The sequence below is a fragment of the Grammomys surdaster genome, unplaced genomic scaffold (genome assembly GCF_004785775.1).
Source record: "Grammomys surdaster isolate TR1022 unplaced genomic scaffold, NIH_TR_1.0 167, whole genome shotgun sequence".
NCBI lineage: Eukaryota > Metazoa > Chordata > Mammalia > Rodentia > Muridae > Grammomys > Grammomys surdaster.
In genome coordinates, this window is record NW_021604615.1 from 9,521,443 (window position 1) to 9,541,492 (window position 20,050).

Below are 20,050 nucleotides of genomic sequence, written 5' to 3' on the forward strand. Positions count from 1 at the left end.
AGAGAGAGAGAGAGAGAGAGAGAGAGAGAGAGAGAGAGAGAGAGAGAAGACAGTGAAAGTATACCCAGGAGCACAGTTTTCATTCTGGAAAGGATTCCGCAGGAAAAACACCTGGCTATGCAGACAAGCAGTGGCAGTGGCAGCGGCAGCGGCAGTGTTGGCCGGGTCGGTGGGCAGTGCTGCCAATGAGGTTAGTGGGCAGTGCCAGCCAGGTGACTGAGCATTGCTGATGGCAGGGGCAGTGGGCAGTGGGCAGTGCTAGCTGCAGGACTTGTAAGCTACTTCCCTACCTGAACAGTTCCAGGCAGTTTGATCTGGCCCACAGCTGGCTGTTGAGTTGAGCGCTTGCTGACAGCCAGGGACTGGCTGTTCCCAGCTGCGCTGGTTGTACCAACAGGAAGGTGGGAGCCAGTTAGACTCTGCTTACACATGTTTTAAGTATTCATAAAGCCCTCGCAGCAAGAATGGCTGCAAGTGTGAGCATTTGGGCTCAGGAGGCAGCCCTACATGCAGTGCCCCTGCAGGTATGTGCCTGCTCCCAAACACATTCCAGACAGAGAAGCCACATTCTGCCCGCTTTCAGGAAGGGTGTTTGCCACCTGCCGTTGGTTACCTCACAGACCAGTAGACTGAGCTCAGAAATGCACAGGACCCATGCAGGATGGTTTTGCTTTTTTCTAGAGCCCCCAGGCACTGGTCCCCGCTATGGATTCTAGCTGGCCTCTGCTCCTTACTGGTGCTTGAGTGACAGCATCAGCCAGGGTTTACCTCCGGACACTTTCAGTGGTATCCAGTGGCTATGGTCCTTTGGTCTAAGTCTTTCTGGACTATAGAGTTCAAAGCACTTACCAATTGCTCTCATCTGCTCCTCAAAAGCAGGAGGCTTGCAATAGGCACATATCAGGGCTGGGTTTGTGTTCACAGAATACCACTCATCTATGTTCATTCTTTCAAAGGACCAACTGAGTCCTCAGCAGTCTGACTCTGCAGTAATCTAGACCTGCTTTGGCTCCAGGAATAAAGGCAAGATGAGGTCACCTGAGCTCTGGGAGGTGGGCGGTGCTCATTCTAGCCATCTTGTGTTCGTATTGGGAAGGTAGCATGACTGTGGACAGTCTTTCCCTCCCGGTGAGTTCAGGTGCCTAGGGTCTTCTCACAGCTGTGTGCTTTGCTTCCTGTGACTTTCCACCACTTGGCAGGAAGAACACCACCCCATAAACTCCTTTGCTCTTTCTGTTGAAACTGCTGGGTGTCCAGCAAGTATGGGGCAGGGCAATAGGTGCTCAGAACATCAGTCACAGATGTGCTTAGCAAGGAGCAGTATATGTGCATGTGTATGCATGTGTGCTTGCGTGTCTGTGTGTGTATTTGTGTCTGTGTGTGTGCGTGTGTGTATGTATGTGTGTGTGTGTCTGTGTGTGTGCGTGTATGTATGTGTGTGTCTGTGTGTGTTCATGTGTGTATGTGTGTGTATGTGTGTTTGTGTGTGTGTGTGTGCATGTGTGTATGTGTGTGTGCATGTGTGTGTCTCTGTGTGTGTCTGTGTGTGTCTGTATGTGTGCGTGTGTGTATGTGTGTCTGTGTGTGTTCATGTGTGTATGTGTGTGTATGTGTGTTTGTGTGTGTGCATGTGTGTATGTGTGTGTGTATGTGTGTGTCTCTGTGTGTGTATGTGTGTGCGTGTGTGTATGTGTGTGTGCATGTGTGTATGTGTTTGTGTGTGTCTGTGCGTGTGTGTCCTGCCCAGGTGCCTCTCACTGAGACGAGTACTTGTTCTTGCCACCTGCATGCGGTGTCTCACCCACAGCACTCAGATAGACTCTGTCATCTCTCATGGGTTCCAGGCGAGCATCCGCGACGCAGAGGTCTCTCTCTGTCCTTCTCAGGTCTTGATGGATGGTATCTCCAGACTGTCTCGACTGCTGGCTTCCAGTAATGACACGGAGACCTGTATTTATCTATGAACACTTAGGTCTTATAGCTTAGCCTTGTTCGAGACCAGCTCATAGAACTTAACGACCCGTTTATACCGTTCGTGTTTGCTACGTGTCCTGTTGCCTTTCATCCTGTCCTCGGCTGCCGAATCTTGTGCCTCTCAGTTTTCCCCACAGCTCCGTTCTCTGCCTGGATGTTCTGCTCTCCCTCCCCTGTCCTGCCGCCAGCTTTTTTATTAAACCAATCAGAAGGTGATGAAGACTAATGTTTATAAAATATGATGCGGGTGCCGAGCAATTAGAATAACAATACCAAAGTCCAGAGGGTACTCAGCTCTCTGCTGGAATCAACATTTGAATCATACAAAGGCAACCTTCACACAGTGCATAAGAAGATTATCCCATCAGAAAGGCAAAGGGCCTCTGGACTCTGAGCTACCCCAGGCTCTGGACTTTTGGGCTCTACCCCACAATACTTGCCCTCATTGTAGCCCTGGGTGGACCTTGCAGATCCTCAAGCTATAGTGTCCTCATCTGAAGTAATGGGACCTGGTCTTAGAGCTGAGGTGCAGTTATACATACTATCAACGGTAAGATAGCCCAGCCTGGCTGTGGCTCACTACATGGATGACGGAGAGAGCCAGCACCAGGAGTGCTGTGTTCTGTGAAGTGACTCCTGGTACCAGAGCAGAGACAACAGGTGCCCACTGACAATGCCTACTTACTCAGGTGGGCATGTAAGCAGCTTCTCATGCCCTTGAGGGTAAGACAGAGCCACATGGCCAAGTTGCATGGGGGCAGGTGTAAAAGGCTTACATCAGCACATGCACTGGCAGACAGGGATTCTCTGTATAGTGGCAGAGGGCGGGCTTGGCGCCGGTAGCCATCTTCCCGAGAACATGGTTTTGGCTTACTGGAAGAGCCAAAGCCAACATCAAGCCTGTTAATTAGGGTGAAAGAATTCACTGGGCTGGTTTGGCATCTCAGATGTTGTGAGGGACAAAGCTTTGCCTGCTCTCTCCTCATCACTGAGCAGCAAGTGTGTGGAGAGCCAGTAGCGGAAGAGGCAGCCTGCCGCTCACTGGGCATGGCATCCACCCTCCCGATACTGGAACAGAAGCATACAGAGAAGGTCTCAAAGCTGTTTGCTTTTCTTCCTACTGTTCTGGTAGGATCTAGAGAGGATGTTGAGTGGTTTCAAGGAAGATCCATGATAAGTGTTAAATGATTCCAAGAGGGATCCAGGATGCGTGTTAAGTGATTCTAAAGGGGATCCAGGATGTGTGTTGAGTGATTTCAAGGGGGATCCAGGATGTGTGTTGAGTGATTCCAAGGGGGATCCAGGATGAGTCCTGAGTGAACCCAGGTGGGATCCAGGATGTGTTTGTTGAGTGAACCCAGGCGGGATCCAGGATGTGTTTGTTGAGTGAACCCAGGCGGGATCCAGGATGAGTGTTGATAGGTAATCCCTGAATGAAGCCAAGATGGGTGCTGAGAGTCTAGAATGGATCAGACTCCCCTTCTCAGGAGATACTGTTTCTCAAATTCAACTTTCCTAATGCATCTAGAGGATGAAACAAGTAAAACAAAGACAAGCCAGAGAGGCAGCCCATCCGGCTTAGCCCTGCTGACTCCAGAGGTAGTTAAGGAACTGTCAGTATTGTTCCTGATGTGGAACAGGTTTTACACAAAACTACCAGCAGAAAAAGCTGGCTCCCATCTCAAAGGGGATATTCTGGTGGCAAACGCAAATGACCATGGCCGGGAGCAGATTCGTGTCCCAGTGTGGTAACAGCTTCATGACATGTTTTATAGTAGCAACAAAGGAAGCTATGAATAGGCACCTGGTTACCTCAGGTGGGTGAGTTACAGCAAAGTAGAGAAACCTGCTGTGGACCTTAGATCTTATCTGATGGCATTCTTAATCTTTGGGGTGGTGGAGGCTAGGGTTCTGTCTCAGCCAGTGTTCTATTGCTCTGAAAAGACACCATGACCAAGGTAAGTCTTATAAAGGAAAACATTTCACTGAGGCTGGCTTACAATATCAGAGGTTCAGTCCATTATCATCACGGAGGGAAGCATGGCAGCATCCAGGCAGGCATGGTACTAGAGAAGTAACTGAGAGTTCTATATCTGATGGGCAGACAGCAGGAAGACAGATAGACTCTGGGCCTGGCTTGAGTTTCTGAAATCTCAAAGTCCAGCCCCCTTGGCATACTTCCGCCAAGAAAGCCACACCTACTCCACAAACAGGCCACACCTCCTAATTGTGCCACTCCCTGTGAGCCTATGGGGACCATTTTCATTCAAACCACCACTGGGTCTGTTCTGTATTTACCTAATAGTCACAAGGATTTTAGGTCACACACAGAGGGGGCAGCAAACGGCTGGTTAGGGGCTAAGACAGCCCAGGATAACTGAGCTCTGGACTTGCAGTATTCCGACTCCGTCTAGTCACTAATGTACCGATCAGTTAAGCAGCCTTGCAAAGTGCTGAATTAGCTGTAGCTTTCCCCCCCAGGAACTTCCGTTAACGCTGCTACAGTTTTATCTGAAGGAAGAGGGGAAACTGTTTTGGTTTATGTTGTCGACTCTCCGCCTCAGAACATGATGTGAGACTGGCAAAGACCTCCTCAGAACATGGTGTGAGACTGGCAAAGACCTGCCGTGGTATTGGTTGAAGAGGGCTCTGGCCAGGGGCCTCGGGTTCCAAAACAAGCTCCTGGCTGTGATTCAAGGTGAAGTCCCAGGCAGCACTGAAAAGCCTTTGTTTGTTTTGCTCTGGACTGTCTCTACTAGGGAGATTTGCAAGTATTTGCAACTAATGGGTGGTAAATTCTGTCATTACAGCTGGGAGTGACAGTGACCTCTCTCCTTGTTGCAGGTTTCCTCTAGAAAGCCCCGACTGGTGTCTCCTGGGAAGGTTTCGTATGCCAACTTGAATGTTTCCGCTTGCAGGGGCCCCTGTCCCCTGATGCTGTCCAAGCATGGAGGAAGGAGGCAAGGCTGACATGGACCAGGGAGAGGCCTCCCCTCCTCCTGTCCCTGCAGGTAGGGATCTGCCACCTCAGAGGTGTCCTTGGGCTCCTGTAGTCCTCGGGGATTCTGCTGGAGGACTCTAGCTTCCAGAATCATTAAATTGCTGCTACTTGTCATGGATCAAGAAAGAGACAGTTTGTATTGTGGTATAAATGGGACGTGAGCTTTGGCTGTCCCTGGTTGGTGTACCTGTGTACCTGGGTGCGGGGTGTCCCAGCTTGTCACCTGTCTTCAGCTTCTTGGATTCCATAAGTTGTTTTTTTTTTTTTCTTGGTCCAGTGCGGGTCACCCCTGAGCTGATGTGTAGGGTGCATTTGGGAATACACCCTGCTTCCCTCAGGAACAGGCACAGGCAGCTCTTGAGCGCTGGGAGCAGACTAGGACAGTGTTCTTCCCTGCTTCCTTGGCTGTGAGCAGTTCAAGGCCAAACTGGGCGGCATTCTCTATCTGCTCAGTTGATAGACACGGGACGGTCTACTGGTTGGTTTTTTTTGTGGCACGTCAGAACCGTGCTCTTGACAGACGGGCTATGAGGGATACTGGTACCCACCCTGCAGATGGAGAAGGAGGTGGGTGCTAGAATCTTCACAGCATGGTGTGCAGGTTAGGGTAGGCAGTAGCTATGAGACAGCCCAGCCATACGAGGCTGGCCATTCCTCTGTGTCCAGGACCCTGCAGGCATGGCCTGGAAGGGGCTTACCTTTGTCACTTGGCTCTGTCCCCTCTGTCTCACCCTGTCTATTGCATGGGAGCTCTGGCCTATGTGGTCACACCTGGGAGTCACAAATACATGCATAAAAGTGTTCGCAGAGAGCATCTGAGGCATGGAGACACATTGGAGCACCAAGGTGTAGTGAGATGGTTTGATAGGAGATTCTAGTGCAGAGGCAGTGACCACTGCCACTGCAGGGAGATTCCAGTGCAGAGACATTGACCACTGCCAACCCAGGGAGATTCCAGTGCAGAGACAGTGACCATTGCCACAGCAGAGAGATCCCAGTGCAGAGGCAGTGACCACTGCCACCACAGGGAGAGTCCAGTGCAGAGGCAGTGACCACTGCCAGCACAGGGAGAGTCCAGTGCAGGTGACTGCTCAGGCTAGAAGTTCACTTTCTGGGCTTCAGGAAATATAGGATATGAAAATAAGGGCTGGAGAGATGGCTCAGAAGTTAAGAGCTCTGACTGCACTTCCAGAGGTCCTGAGTTCAAATCCCAGTAACCACATGGTGGCTCACAACCATCTGTAATGAGATCTGACGCCCTCTTCTGGTGTGTCTGAAGACAGCTACAGTGTATTCATATATAATAAAAAAATAAATCTTTAAAAAAAAAGGATATGAAAATAAGTTCTAGCCTCACCTTTGCATGAGATTTATAGGCACAGACAACTGCTGGTGGGGAAAGAGCTTTTATTCAGTGGTGTATACTCACTGAGTCACACACACACACACACACACACACACACACAAAGTCATGAAAGTACACAGAGGAGTGATTGGGAAGAGGAGAGGTCACGAGGAGTGAGGAGATGGGGGAGGATGATGGAGGGGTGGGTATCATTACCCAAAGTGATACTGCCACCGCAGTGCTGTGGTAAGAACAGCTTCACTCTGTCCCGACCACTGGGTTCCAGCATGGATCTTATATGGGGGTGGAGGTGGGCAGGACCTCTGCTGTGTCTTCAAGCAAGGGTCAGATGGTCAGTCTCGGACTGCAAAGGTAACACTCTAGTAAGGTCACAGTGTCCCTTTAGTAAGGTCTGGTATAACACGCGACCCATAACTTCTCATCCGAGTTGTTTTCTGTAAAGAACAACGCAGAGCACGGCAGTGTGGGTGGGAGGCATCACCTCTTCTGGACCTTCATAATCATCTCCACGAGCCATCCTGGCTCCTCATCCTGGGACTCTGTTGCTACCCCTGGGCTCTCTGAACACTTCTCTGCCTCTGAGGATCCTGGGTAAAACCAGTTTTGCCCAGCTGTTGGAGTTCTGGTTCTGGCAGGCTTCAGACCAACACTGTCCCAATTACCTTTTCGTCAGCCACACTTGGCTGCTGCCACAAGAGTTCCCGGTTGGATGAGCAATCTCCCCTCCTGCACCGAATATACTTCCCTATAAGCTCACAACCCATACTCTGGTGGGGGAGGGGCAACACTCCACCCCGAGGTCAAGCAGTACCATTTGGTCATCTATGTCTTCCGCAGACGGCTGTCCAAGCGCTCAGGTCTTCCAGAAGCTCACTAGTAGTTTTTCGCTTCCTGTTAATTTTTGCCGCTAGGAACTCTGGCTTGGCACAGTCTTACCCCATTTGTGCTGGGATGACCCGGACAACCCACTTGTCTGCTCTGCTTGTCACTCCTTCATGAGCCTGACTGACATGCTGGTCTGTGCTCTTCAGACCTGCCAGAGCCTCTCCTACCTTGTAAAGGTCACATCCTAGTGTGAGGCTCAGCAAGGCCACTACAGCCACATAACCAGTCCCAGGGCCCCTGCTGAACCAACCTACTTCTTAACTCTCCTGTCCACACTGTCCTATCTGCTCTGGTGAGTGGATATCCAGTGTTGCTATGCTTGAGTCTGGTTGCCCCAGTAACACTTATCCATCCTCTGGTAACTCAGTCTCCCAGTCCCTGATACTCACAGGGACCAGCAATAACCAAGCACTCCTAATGGCCCACGAGACGGTACACCATGGAACAATCTTTCTCCGATCGCCTCAGGACGCTTGGCTTTAGTTTCAAGGAGGACGAGTGGTTATATTTCCAGGTTTCTCTGAGTGGTTATATTTCCAGGTTTCTCCAAAAGGCTCATGGTTCCTAGCTCGAGAGTCTTTGCCAGCTAAAGCAGCTCAGGTGCAGAGTGTTGCCCGGTTTTCACGTTTCCTGTCCCCACTCCCACTACCGAAGATTTATTACAGCTCCCGTCAGCAGATCTCTTCTTCTTCCTCTGCACTGAACGTCAGATTGGAGGGCTATTAGCACTTTTGTCTCACTCTCTCCTTCACTGTCTGATTCTAATTGGGGTCTCAAGATTTTGGACCCCAGAAAGGGCACTTCAAAAAAATCTCACTTAGACCATCTTTCCCTTTGCCCTGCCGTCTGTAAATCCCAGAAGCCAACACCTCTGCCTCCTGCTCCCCTTTCCCGTTCCTCCTGCAATTCAGGGGCCAGCGTGGAGGATGGCCTCATCCACATATCTTCCTTTACACAGGCAAGTCCTCTCTGGCAGATGGCTCTGCCTCCGTCGAATGTCTCACTGGAGCAAGGACTCCACAAGAGCTGCCAACGCTTGCCTGTGATTCTTTTCCATACGTGCTGCTTGTGGACTACAATATATTCCCTAACCCACCAGCCGGTCTGGGGGCGTCCCCACAATCACATGGCAGATGCCTTTCATCAAGGAGAGATGCCACCCCACACATGGAGAAGCAGCCAGCGCTGGGATGGAATCCAGAACAGTGCACTTGCCTAGCAAGTGAACTGAACACACACCCTGTCCCGACAAACCCTATGTGATGTAAAATGTGTTTATCTCAACGATGCTCTCTCTCCCCACCCCTGCCAAAAGAGCAGTTTGGAACCATTCTAATTGTGGGGTGAACATTACAGTGGTACCTCATTCTCCCAGGGGATGATTGAGGCGTGTCATTGTGAAAAACAAGAGGGAGGACTTGTCTTGCGGCCAGGGGCCTGTGAGTAAATCAAGTCTTTGTCCTCTCTTTGAGTTGTCACAGTATGGCAAGGAGACCATATTTTCCTAGATGCTAAGTCAGGGCACATACTTCAGATGTGAGAGATGCTTTTTCTCCTCTCCTCCTTTTCCTGTTTTCTTTTCTACCTTGTGGTGAAGGGCCTGTCAAGGGAAATTTTAACGCTGACCCAAAGTCCTGCTGCTGTTTCCAGCGAGGGCTGCCAGCCGGTTCCCCAGATGCTGAGCTCAGCTTCTCTGCCTCCTCCTGCCTTCTCTCCTAGGTTGGTTTGTCCTGCACAGGGAGGTTACAAATGCCTTCCTGGAAGCAGAAATAAATATCAGCATCGTGATGTGTGTTATTTTAAACTCTAGAACACGAAGTGAAACGTGACACCAGCAACAACGAAGAAGAGGGAGAATTATTTGACTTTGACAGTGGAGATGAAATTCCGGAAGCAGATCGGCAAGCCCCGACTGCCGATGGGATGGGAGGTGCTGAAGCAGGCGAGGCAGATGAGAACACGTCCCCTGCAGGTCAGTCACACGGCCACGCTGCCCTGAATCCTGCAGGAGAGTACAGGCTTGTAGCACAGACCAAAACAGAGCTGCCCACGTGATGGCACTCAGGGAGACTGAGAGAGGAAAGCTGAGGAGACAAGGTTGCTCCTTCAAAGACTCACACGCACCCTGTGACCCCTTCCTCCAGCTCGGTCCCACCATCTGGTGTCCCATTCAGCTAGGAGCTCATCCATGGGGTACAAGATGCAACCATATCTCATAACACCACCTGCTGGGAACCAAGCCTTCAGCCTGTGAGCCTTGGGTTGGGGGTGGGCTTCATGTATAAATCATGACAAAGACAGTTTTGGGGGCCGTAGGCATCAGGGTCTCTGTGATGCCCCCCTGAATCATCTCTATTGTGTAACATCTCCCCCCAGTTTCCATTCTTGTTGCTCTAACCCCTCCCCCAGTTTCTAGTCTAGAGGCAAACACCTGCTATTGTTCGATAGATGTCCCTTACTTACCATCTCATCACGATACATAAACTGGGATGAGTTGCCTGGCTGGGCTACTACCATTAGCCAGGCAGGGCTGCCGAGCCCCAACTCTGGTCACTGTGGTTGAGGGCCAGCTTCTTCCTCCTTCGTCCCCGGCCAAGTCTCTCCATGTGGTTCTTTGACTCTTGTCATTTGATGTGTCGCTCTGGGGACCTCTGTGCAGGGCCTCTTCCATCTGTGCCCAGGAGAGATGTCAGCTCCCCATTCCATGGTGTACCCCACGGACCTGGGCCTCACAGCCTCCCGTGGTGATCTGGGAATGCTGGGGGTCCTGACATTGGGGACCACATACACCCCCCCAGCCCCCGCACCCAAACACGCACCTTGTTTGCTAAGTAGCATCCTTCTGTCCTCCAGGAAATGGAACTGGAGCCGAACCTGCCCCCGAGGCAGAGCCTGCAAAGCTTGTGGCGCCAACAAAAGTGAACCCGTATTCTGTCATTGACATCACACCGTTCCAGGAGGATCAGCCGCCGTCTCCAGACGCAAACACAGAGGAGGAAGGGGTGGGCCTGCGTGTGCCCAGTGGTTACTCTGTGCCTGTGCCCTGTGGCTACGCTGTCCCGTCTAACCTGCCATTGCTGCTGCCTGCCTACTCCAGTCCTGTCATCATCCGAGCTGAGTCTGTAGAGGAGGAAGGTATGTGCCCCCAAAGCTTCACGAGGCGACAGGGCACACTGGCTGAGAAATCTGTGCCCAGTCTTTCCTCTCCCATCATGGTGTTTGTCTGCAGTGTTGGAAAATGTATTCAATTATTCATCTCTTTAAAATGATAGATTCACCCCCCCACCCCAGTGCTAGAGTACTTTACAGTACTCAGTACTCAGTACTAGAGACTTGTGCATGCTAGGCAATTACTCTGCCAGTGACCCTCATCCACAGCCCTTTCAACTTCTTATTTTGAGACCAAGTCTTGCCAGAGTGCCCAGGTTGGCTTTGAACTCACCCCACAGCTCAGGCAGTCAAGAACTCACGATCCCCCTGCCTCAGCTGCCTGGACACATTTTCTTTGACTGCCAAGTCCCTTGTCTTTAGGACGCACTGCAGGTCATGGTCACGTCTCAGCACTTATATGGTCGATTTCCGCGGGAAACAGTTATCTTTAGAACCTTGCATGGTTTCCAAGATTCAAAACTGAGTTTTCTTTAAAGAGTGTTTTCTGAGTTGTTAACTGTAAAGCGAAGAACCCTTGCTGAATTCTTCATTCTTCATGGAACTGTAAATCAGAGTTCTGCCTCCTCCGATCCTCCCCGAGTGTAGAAGACTGTCTCACCTTGGGTATTCCTGTGGCGTACCCTGGAAAGAAATAGACAAGCAGGAGCTGAGGGAAGGAAGCACTCACAGACAGACCCCGGTGAGGCACTGGGTTCCCAGATGCTGGCCAGCCTCTGGACACCCAGTACCCATGTCCCTCCCTAGAGGAGGGGCTGCTATGTTCCACAGAGTTTTCCTGGGACCCCACATCCTCGAGGTCATCCCCCACATATGGCCATCTTTCAGAAGCCTGGCAGCCTAGAGGGAGCTCGGGCCTGGACACCTGGGGAGAGCATGTCCTGGAGAAGAGCTCTGGTCACCGTTGGCCCTCTCCTGGCCTCTTCCTCCACATGCTCACTTGCTCGCCTCCATGTCTTGCCTGGTGAAAAGGACCCACTCTTCACCTTACTTCCCGGAAGCAGGGACTTGCAGAGAACAGCTTCCTGATTGGTGGGCGTGGGAAAGCATCTAGTCAGGTCAGGAGGCCCGTGAGCATTCCTTCACCATGGTCATGGCCTGCAAGGCTTGAGTAGCCAGGGCTTGCTGTGTTGCTCACCAGGCTTCACACCTGGCAGCTGCATGTGCTGGTTGGCATCCAACTTCATGGCTGCAGCCCCTGTGGCCAGGACAGCACTGACCTCGTGGTTGGGGGTCTCCATGTTGTCTGCCCCAGGTTCGGCCTCTTGGCCTACAGCTGGCTCTTGTGTGATTGGAAAATATTAGGAGCTGTTGCTGATTGTTTACTCTTAAAATAAGTCCTTTTCTGAGGGCTCTTCATGGGCAGCATTGCCAGCCCAGGAATCCAGCCTTTGCCTGAGGTCATCCAGTCAGCTTTCCCCAGGGGTTGCCCTCTGCCGCTGTGCAGGGATGCAGCCCATTGGAGGATGGGCAGGCCGCATGCACGCACGCACGCACGCACGCATGCGCGCCAGATGAAGGCACCATCTCCCGTGAGCCCCTCTCTGAGCTGGCTCTGTCTGCACTCCTCCCAGCCTGCTATTTCACAGGCCGCCTGCACTGTTCATCTGCACGCACCGTATGAAGATCCTGCGGGGCTGCCCCTTTTCTACGACAGCACAGTTTGTGTATGTGTGAGTCAGAGACGGGCCTGAGTGACTTAAAGAGAAGAAAGATTTTCTCTGGTTCGTGGCTCCTGAGAGTTCATCCCGTGGTCTCTGGCTCCATTGCCGGAAGGCAGAACATCATCCTGTGGTGGAAGCCATAAATGGAGCAAAGCCACTTCTACCATGGCAGTTAGGACGCAGTTAGAGTCAGATGCCTTGAGAAGGTGGCCCCCAAGGACTGTGGTCTCCCTACCCCCAGTGGCCGGCTTTCTCAGACTAGGCTCACCTCCGGAAGTCTTGTTGTGATCCCATTGGCATCAAAAGCCCTCATGGTCAAGTCTCCCTCTGTGATTGGATCATTTAAACTGGGGACCACGACTTCCTTACGTGAGCCCCACAGGGGATACCGTATCCACGTAAGCCTGACACGTACTGTCCTTCCTCCCCCAGCCTGACACAGCGTGTGTGTGTGTTTGCATCTAGTCTGTGTCACAGACCTGGGATCTCACATCCTGTCAGGATCCTATTACGAATACATTTTTATCTAAGAGCTGTTCAGTTTCCAGTCTGCGGTAGCACAAGCCCATTGGTGAGGAAGAAGCGTGATAATGTAAGGATCAGAAGTCAACTGTGAAACGCTGTCCATCATTTCTTTCTTCTTTTTTTTTTTTTCCACAGAAGCAGCAGAAGTTGCGGGCGACGGGCAGTGCAATTCCCTAAGCTCCGAGGACCTTCCACACAGGTATCTCTGCTGACTCTGGCTCCCGGTGTCGACGTCCTTTCCCTCAGTGCTGGGCTCAGCCCCTCTGGATTCTCAGCTGCTGGAAGAGACTGTCGTGAACCTCGGGGTGCTATTGCCTTGGCTCCTACTTACCTCTAGGCTCTCCGTGTGCCTCAGCCTCAAAGTGTCCCCCTTCTCTGAAGCATCAGTGTAACCTGTGAGATGGTGACCAGAGCTGTGTTTTCCCACTCATCAGGCCACGTCACACCAGCATGGCTGTGGCTGATCTTAACACCCTGTGTCTTCCCTTTAGTCCTTAAGGATTTATAAGCACCACCACCCCCCTCCAATCTTAAGATTCTAGAAACCACTGGAATTTCTAGGGACAAATAAGCATGTGGCAAGGACTTCCCGTCTGGTGGGAATGGAGAATTAGGGACAAAGCGGACCCACAAAGGCCGTGTTTTCAGAAACCATAGTTCTGTACACGATTGGAAGTTAGTAATCAACCCCACTGAGGAGGCAGAGACGGAAGGGTCACGAGTTCTAGACTAGACTAGGCCACGTAGTGAGACCTTAAACCAAAGCTGGGGCGATTGCCTTGGTCAGTAAAGTGCTTGCCACACAGGCATGAGGACACAATTTCAACCCTCAGTCCCCACATAAAAACTGGTGCAGGGCACAAACCTGTAATCCCAGCACTGCGGAGGTGGGGACAGGAGAATTCCTTGGGGCTTGCTGGCCAGCCAGTCTAGCTGAATCAGTGGGCTCCGGGTAAGATATACTGTTTCATAAAATAAGGTGGTGAGTGATGGAAAGACACCCAGTGTCAGTGTGTGGCCTCCGTTCACAACGTGATGTACACCCAGACACACATGTGCACATGTCAGTGTGTGGCCTCCGCTCACAACATGATGTACACACAGACACACATGTACACATTCGTACACATACCAACACCATCAATACCACCAGCACCAACAAAATAACTATTCAAAAAGTGAAAGAACCCTCCCTTCCCTATGTAATCCCGTCCCTCAGGTCAGCAAAGGACCCTTTCCGCCCAGCGTGCACACCTGTGGGTGTCTGCTGTACCATGCCTCCTCCCCCAAGCATCCGCCGAGCATCGGATCATTTCCTGTGTCCTGAGGACATGGCCTCACCTGTCTGCTGTCCCCTTCCCCATCAGTCACTGAGCACAGGGCCAGTCCCCGACTCTGCCCTGTGCACACATCCACACACACCTAATATGTCTCCCCTCCATGGTCTCCCTTCCTGCTGTTAATCGTTCTCCCATAGTTAACCCTGATACACGGAATGTTAAGTACTAAATGGAGCCTTACAGCATTAGCAGTTACTACGTTCTACGTTGCCTGCTCTTTCTGGGAAGCATGATGAGGCTGGCGTTCACTAGGAACAGGAGTCACTCTTCCTGGCAGCATGACCACTGTGTGTGGCCTCAGTAGGAAATAGCGGTCCCTAAAGGGTACGATGCTGTCTGGTGTCAGGCATCTGTGGGTATATCACTCCCAGAGAAAGGAGTGACCGTGAAGACCTTCTCTAACCTTCACCCTCAGCCCTTCCCTTGAGATCTCACAGACAGACTTAAAACTTTTAACGACCAAGGGGGCAGTGCAAGCAGCAGCCTCGGCTGTATGTCCTTACCCTGAGAGGTTGGGTAGGTTCCCCAGTGACTGGGATCTATTCCTTCTCTTCACCCGGCTTGTCTTTCCAAAGCCCTCTGTGTATCACTGTGTGGTCACCTTATTTCTGCATTCCCCCACCCCGAATTCTTCTGTACTGCTGGGCAGTTGTCAGTATGACTGCCTCAGCCTGGAGTGGATGTCCTGGGATCCGTCACCCCGCCACCCCATCAGTGTGTTGGGACCTCATAGTGACAATTCACGTTTTTGTCCAGTGTATCCCTTCTTGACATTCTCTGTGGGAAGCGTGACAGTCGTTCATATTGTGTAAGACAGAGTCCCAGTCCCTGTCTGGCTGTGACTGTCGCTGCCGTGTGGGTGTGGACAGCCCCGTGGCCCGTGTGCCTTCCTCCTGCCGGCCAGTGCCGGAGGAAGAGAAGAGTGAGGCCTTGTGCAGTCAGGTGGCATCATGTGTGACATCCGACTGCACAGAGAGGATGGTACTTCTGACGCTGCTGTGTGTGTGGTGGCCGATAGGCTTCAAGTGTGTAAACTTGAACCCGGGACCCTTGCAGTTGTCTGGGAAGATCCACTGCAGACACAGTAGTGTGTGTGCACGCATGGGTGCTATAGGTCACCCAGCCCCCCACTCCCCATGACTGCCATGCTCCTCCGAGCTCTCAATTCATGATGTCTTTCCTTCCAGCGGTGATCAAGGCAGCCAAGAAGGCAGTGCCCTGGCCCGGTGGGCAGCCGACCCAGCCAACACAGCATGGATGGAAAGTAAGTGCCACTGGGTCGGGGGCCTGGATCCCTCTCCTCTTAAGCACCTACACATCCTGCCAAAAGATGGCAGCGGGTCTCCTTTCCTGGACACCTGAAGCTTTCAAATGCTTTCCTTTACGTAAATACTAACAAAGGCTTATGTGTAGAAGTTTCCCTGGGACTCTGAAGTGGCCTCTTGATTGTATCAAGGCAGTCACAGTTCTCCACTGAGCCCTTGCTCCCCACCCCCACCCCATTTCTTCCTGGTACAGACTGGCTTCACTGTATGATGGGGTGCTAATGCTCTGACCTGCTGCCCTGGACAGCCGTTCTCTTTTGAGACCCGGGGAGAAGCTTCCCGATTGGGTCGCCAATAGAGTGTCTTTGTCTGGAATGGTGCTCAGGGGAGATCCTCGGGGAAAATGCAGGGGGTGGGGGGTTGTGCAGGTCTGGGGTTCCACAGTTGTTTAAAAACTGAGATGTTTTTAGGTAGTCCCTTGTGTCTTGATGTTTAAGGAAGTAAAGATTATGCCTTTTATTACCCGGTAGCTCTTTATTTCTGGATAGCTCTTTCATATGATCGGGCCCAAAGTCAAACCACCTTAGCTGCCTCCAAGTTCAAGTCTCTTCTGGAAAGTTTTGTGTTGCTTTCACTGTGACTAACAGGTCCTAGGGGGACTGTGGTAGCTCTCCGGGAGCAGCTGACTCAGAACCATCACAAGATTCCATCAGCATCATGTTATGCACAAACAGTCTTATTTCCAGTGTACACAGGGTCCAGATTTCTTCTGCACTCCTGTTTCTGTCTTTCTGTGTCTCTGTCTCTCTGTATGGCTTTGTCTCTCTGTCGCTGTCATTGTCTCTGTTTCTCTCATCTCTCAGTCTCTGTCTCTCTGTCTTGATCTGTTTCTTTTGTCTGTCTATCTGTCTGTCTCCGTCTCTCTTGGTATCTGTGTCTCTGTCTCTGTGTATGTGTCTCTGTCTCTCTGTGTCTGTGTCTCTGTCTCTCCAAATAATTTACTGCTTAAAAGCAACCCTAGGGGTTACACTACCCAGCCTGGTCTTTGGAGGAGAAATATTTTTCTGGCCACAGTTGCTCAGGTGTTAGTGATATGCCGGCTGCCACAACTTCAGGAGTGCAGACTAGACTTGGTCCTTATGGTGACTGGTAACCGACCTACATGTGGGAACAGTTCCTTTATAGTCTGTCTCCCGTGTTTTTGAGTATGGTAACCTACTGTGATTGGGTGTTCTTCCCGCAGAAAGGGTAACACAAATACTTATGAAAACTAACTTCAGAAGGCTTTTTCTGAAGCATATCTCCACGAGAGGCACATAAGCACTTGACATATTCAGATGAGTCTCAATGTTATAGGTGGCCCAGTGTGATCATCTTACATAGTATATGACATTTTTATATAACCCCCTTTTACAAACACACACACACACACGTTAAGAACACTTACTTACAGAGCACTCAGGTTCCCATAACACAGGAGGAAAACTCCTCCATGCAATCAATGCATTACTGGCAAGGGTGGCTTCTCACGTCCAGGGTGTAAACCCTACACACAGCCCGTTAGTGCAGTTCAGTGGAGTCCTATGCCATGTGTCACCAATGGAGTCCTTTATTCCTAAGACTCGTGTTCCACCTTTGTATTCTGGTGTGTCAGGACATCTGAACCCCATAGGCTTAAACCTGTTCAAAAGAGCCATGGAGAGATACACAGTTGTAGAATAAATGGGCCTGAATACCATGAACCACCCACCCCTGTAGGTCAGATTTCACATCTTTTGTTTAGAGCTGAAGCTCTCATTCAGAGTGTCTTCTTGCCCAGCTGCAGCTGGCCACCTCTCTGCTAGAAACTTCTGGATATTTATAACACAGGGAGGCTGGCCTTTGGACATTCACATCACACTCATCAGTTCTGGCCAGTTTTTAACACATCTTCCCTTACTTTGCAGATCCAGAGGAAGCAATTTACGATGACGTTCCAAGGGAAAACTCAGACTCTGAACCAGGTTTGATCACGTCTAGGCCAATGTTTTCGGACTAGTTTAGCAGTTCTCTTCTGGGTGCGAGAGCAGCTAGTGTGTGTGTGTGTGTGTGCGGTCCCCTGGGTCCAGCATGCGTGCTTTCTGGCTTCACGTTCTTGGTGCTTGTTTCGTATGGTGTGATTGAATGCTGGTGTGCTTGTTCACAGCACTTGATGCTCAAGAAAGAGGCACAGCATGCATCTAAGAAGCGGTACAAACGGAGACGTACAGAGAGGCAGGGTAAGGCCTCTAGATCTAAGGGAAAATATAAATCGTCAGACTGTAGAGCCACAAGCCTGAAGCAGGGTTCACTGAACACTGATCTAGAACTTGGCAGACGTAAATGGAAACCGCAGAGCACCGGATCCCCACCGCAGTCTTAAAGCAGCAGAAGGAGCAGACGAGCCATTGACAGCTGTGGGAGGGAGATGCCGGGCCACTGGGTAGTCAGGAGAGCCAGGCAGCTCTTACAGCTCCCACATCCGGTCAAGCACAATCTGTGTAGCATGCCACGGCAGTCAGAGGCTTGAATTCGTCCTCACAGACTGGAGAAACAGTATTGTACCCCAGGGAAAGGACACAGCAGCAGAAGGAAACGGGAGAGCAGTGAGCATAGCAGCCGGCAGGCCTGTGGTGAGCCGCAGGGCATCAGTCATGGCAGCTGACAGTGCTGGTCGGTTTGCAGGTGGGCTGACCCCCCGAGAGCTGTGGTCACGTAATGGGGAGCTGGGCCATTTCAGGCAGGCGTTGGTTGCGTTTCATGCTCTTTGTGGTTTGTGGGTGTGTTCGGCTATGAGGAGCCCGGTGTGTGTATGATGGGCATAGAAGTACCTTGTTTAACTTCTAAACCAGTGAGCAGAGCCAACCTGGTTGAAAGGGATTATAAATTAAGAAGAAAACGGCAGGTAGCATGAGGGAAGATTGCAGAGTGGGTCTCGACATTGTTCATATCAACATTGAGTTACTATGAAACTCGGGCCAACTGCCTGTAGAGGTTTCTAGATTGAACAGCAACACTGGCCACGGAGTGTAACAGGAGGGACACGTGAGGGCATCAACAACGTGGAAGCAAACGTGCGGGAAAGAAGTATGAGGGTCACCGAAATGAATGCACCCAGTCTAACCGGTAAGCCGTTAGCTGCTTCACTAGCAGCATTCACGGCATTATTAGCCAGTGTAACAATATGCACTAGGTGTAGTATTCCATGGCATCCTTAGAGGTACACAGTGGCCCCTCAGCAGAGGTTCCCGATGGCACACAAGGAGTTATATCTGAGATATGGCTGGAGACAAGTTCCTTACGTAACTGGAGTGAGATCTTAATGAAGCCCTTGCCACTGTTGATGGACGATGGTTACAGAATCAATGGCTGTAGCACGCCTGCGTGGCCAGCGTAAGGCAGCTTCGAGGATATAGTTTTCAAGTGCACGGAATACTTTAAAATTATGTACTATGCTTCAGTGAAAGTATTAGCAAATGTCCCCCAAAAAGTAGCATGCAAAAGCCCTTTGATGAACATTCTGTCTTAGTTAGGGTTTCTATTGCTGTGTTAAAAAGAAAAAACCACCATGACCCAAAGCAACTTGGGGAGAAAAGGGTTTACATCAGCTTAAAACTGTCAGGTCACGCGCCATCACTGAGGAAAGACAGGGAAGGAGCCTGCAGGCGAAGACTGAAGCAGATTGCATGAAGGGTAGCTGCATCCTGACTCCCTCTGCATGGCTTGCTTAGCCGGCTTTCTTAGTGCACCCACGACCACAAGCCCAGGGCTGTCGCCACCCACAGTGAATTGGGCCCTCCCACGCCAATCATCAATCAAGAAAATGTCCCACAAGTTTCCTACAAGCCAGTCTTGTGCGGAGCAGTTTCTCAGTTGCTGTTCCCTCTTCCCAAATGACTGTAGCTGTGTCGAGCTAACATCAAACTGCTACGCAGTCCAATAAAGATAGATAAAAGTAATCTGAACATAATTTTTAAAAGGATAAAAATGATACAGATTATTGGGTCTGGGAGTGTCCAGTTGTCATCCTAGCTACTCTGGAGGCTGAGGCAGGAGAATTGGAAGTTCAAGGCCAGCCTGAGCTACAGAATGAATTTAAGCCCTGTCTGACCTGCAGAATGAGATCAAGGCATGATAGGTAACTAGCCTGACCCAATAATGATAATAAAGTTAAAGGGCTGGAAATACAGTGCCACGCAGAGTACCACTCAAGCATGCACAAGGCCCCGGGTTCAATCCCGAGCAGGACAGTGAGTGAGTGAATGAATGAATGAATGACAAATACTTAGACATTTAAAACCACTTTACAAAAATAGTTGTACTGTTTTCTTCAAAACTCTGTCAATGATGGAATCGGACTGGAAATCACAGCATAGTTTGACTTTAGACATCTTAAAGATGTCCAGGACAGATTTACAACAGTAAAGTTGTTGAGATAACAGCCTGTGTGCAAAACTTACTGCAAAGCGGTGAGATCAGTCAGCGCCTTGGAGGGCAGTATCAGAAGGTGGCAGAGAGGATGCCTGGACCAGGGAAACGTGGGAAACAGAAACCAGAACAAAAAAAGGAGAGCTTGAAAAAACCAAAGGCTGGTCTCCAACAAGTAGACTCTAGTAGCATTTATCGAGAGAAACAGAGAAGGGAAGGAGGAAAGAAGGGCTGATTCAGTGGAGGAAACAGCAGCATCTGTTTGTACAAAGTCAAGCCTCTAGATTAGTAAACTGAAATAGTTTAGTGAGATTACAGTTCTCTTGTGAGACTCACCTGGTCCTGAATCAGGTGTCTAACTCAGATGCAGAGGCCCTGGCCCAGTGTGACACCCAGGCTGCTCAGGATGCTGAGGC

General features: G+C 50.7%; 1 protein-coding gene across 4 annotated transcripts in view; it reads left to right on the plus strand.

Moving 5' to 3' along the window:
- The window catches only part of Arhgef10 (Rho guanine nucleotide exchange factor 10), an 88,010-nt gene that overhangs the window by 9,678 nt on the left and 58,282 nt on the right, over nt 1-20,050 (plus strand). For all 4 annotated transcript variants that reach the window (XM_028766401.1, XM_028766400.1, XM_028766404.1 and 1 more), the window contains exons 2-7: nt 4,819-4,985; nt 9,037-9,198; nt 10,080-10,361; nt 12,719-12,782; nt 15,111-15,187; nt 17,135-17,191. In XM_028766401.1, coding sequence (XP_028622234.1) covers nt 4,922-4,985; nt 9,037-9,198; nt 10,080-10,361; nt 12,719-12,782; nt 15,111-15,187; nt 17,135-17,191 — 706 coding nt within the window. In that variant the 5' untranslated portion in view covers nt 4,819-4,921. The remainder of the gene's footprint in view (nt 1-4,818; nt 4,986-9,036; nt 9,199-10,079; nt 10,362-12,718; nt 12,783-15,110; nt 15,188-17,134; nt 17,192-20,050) is intronic.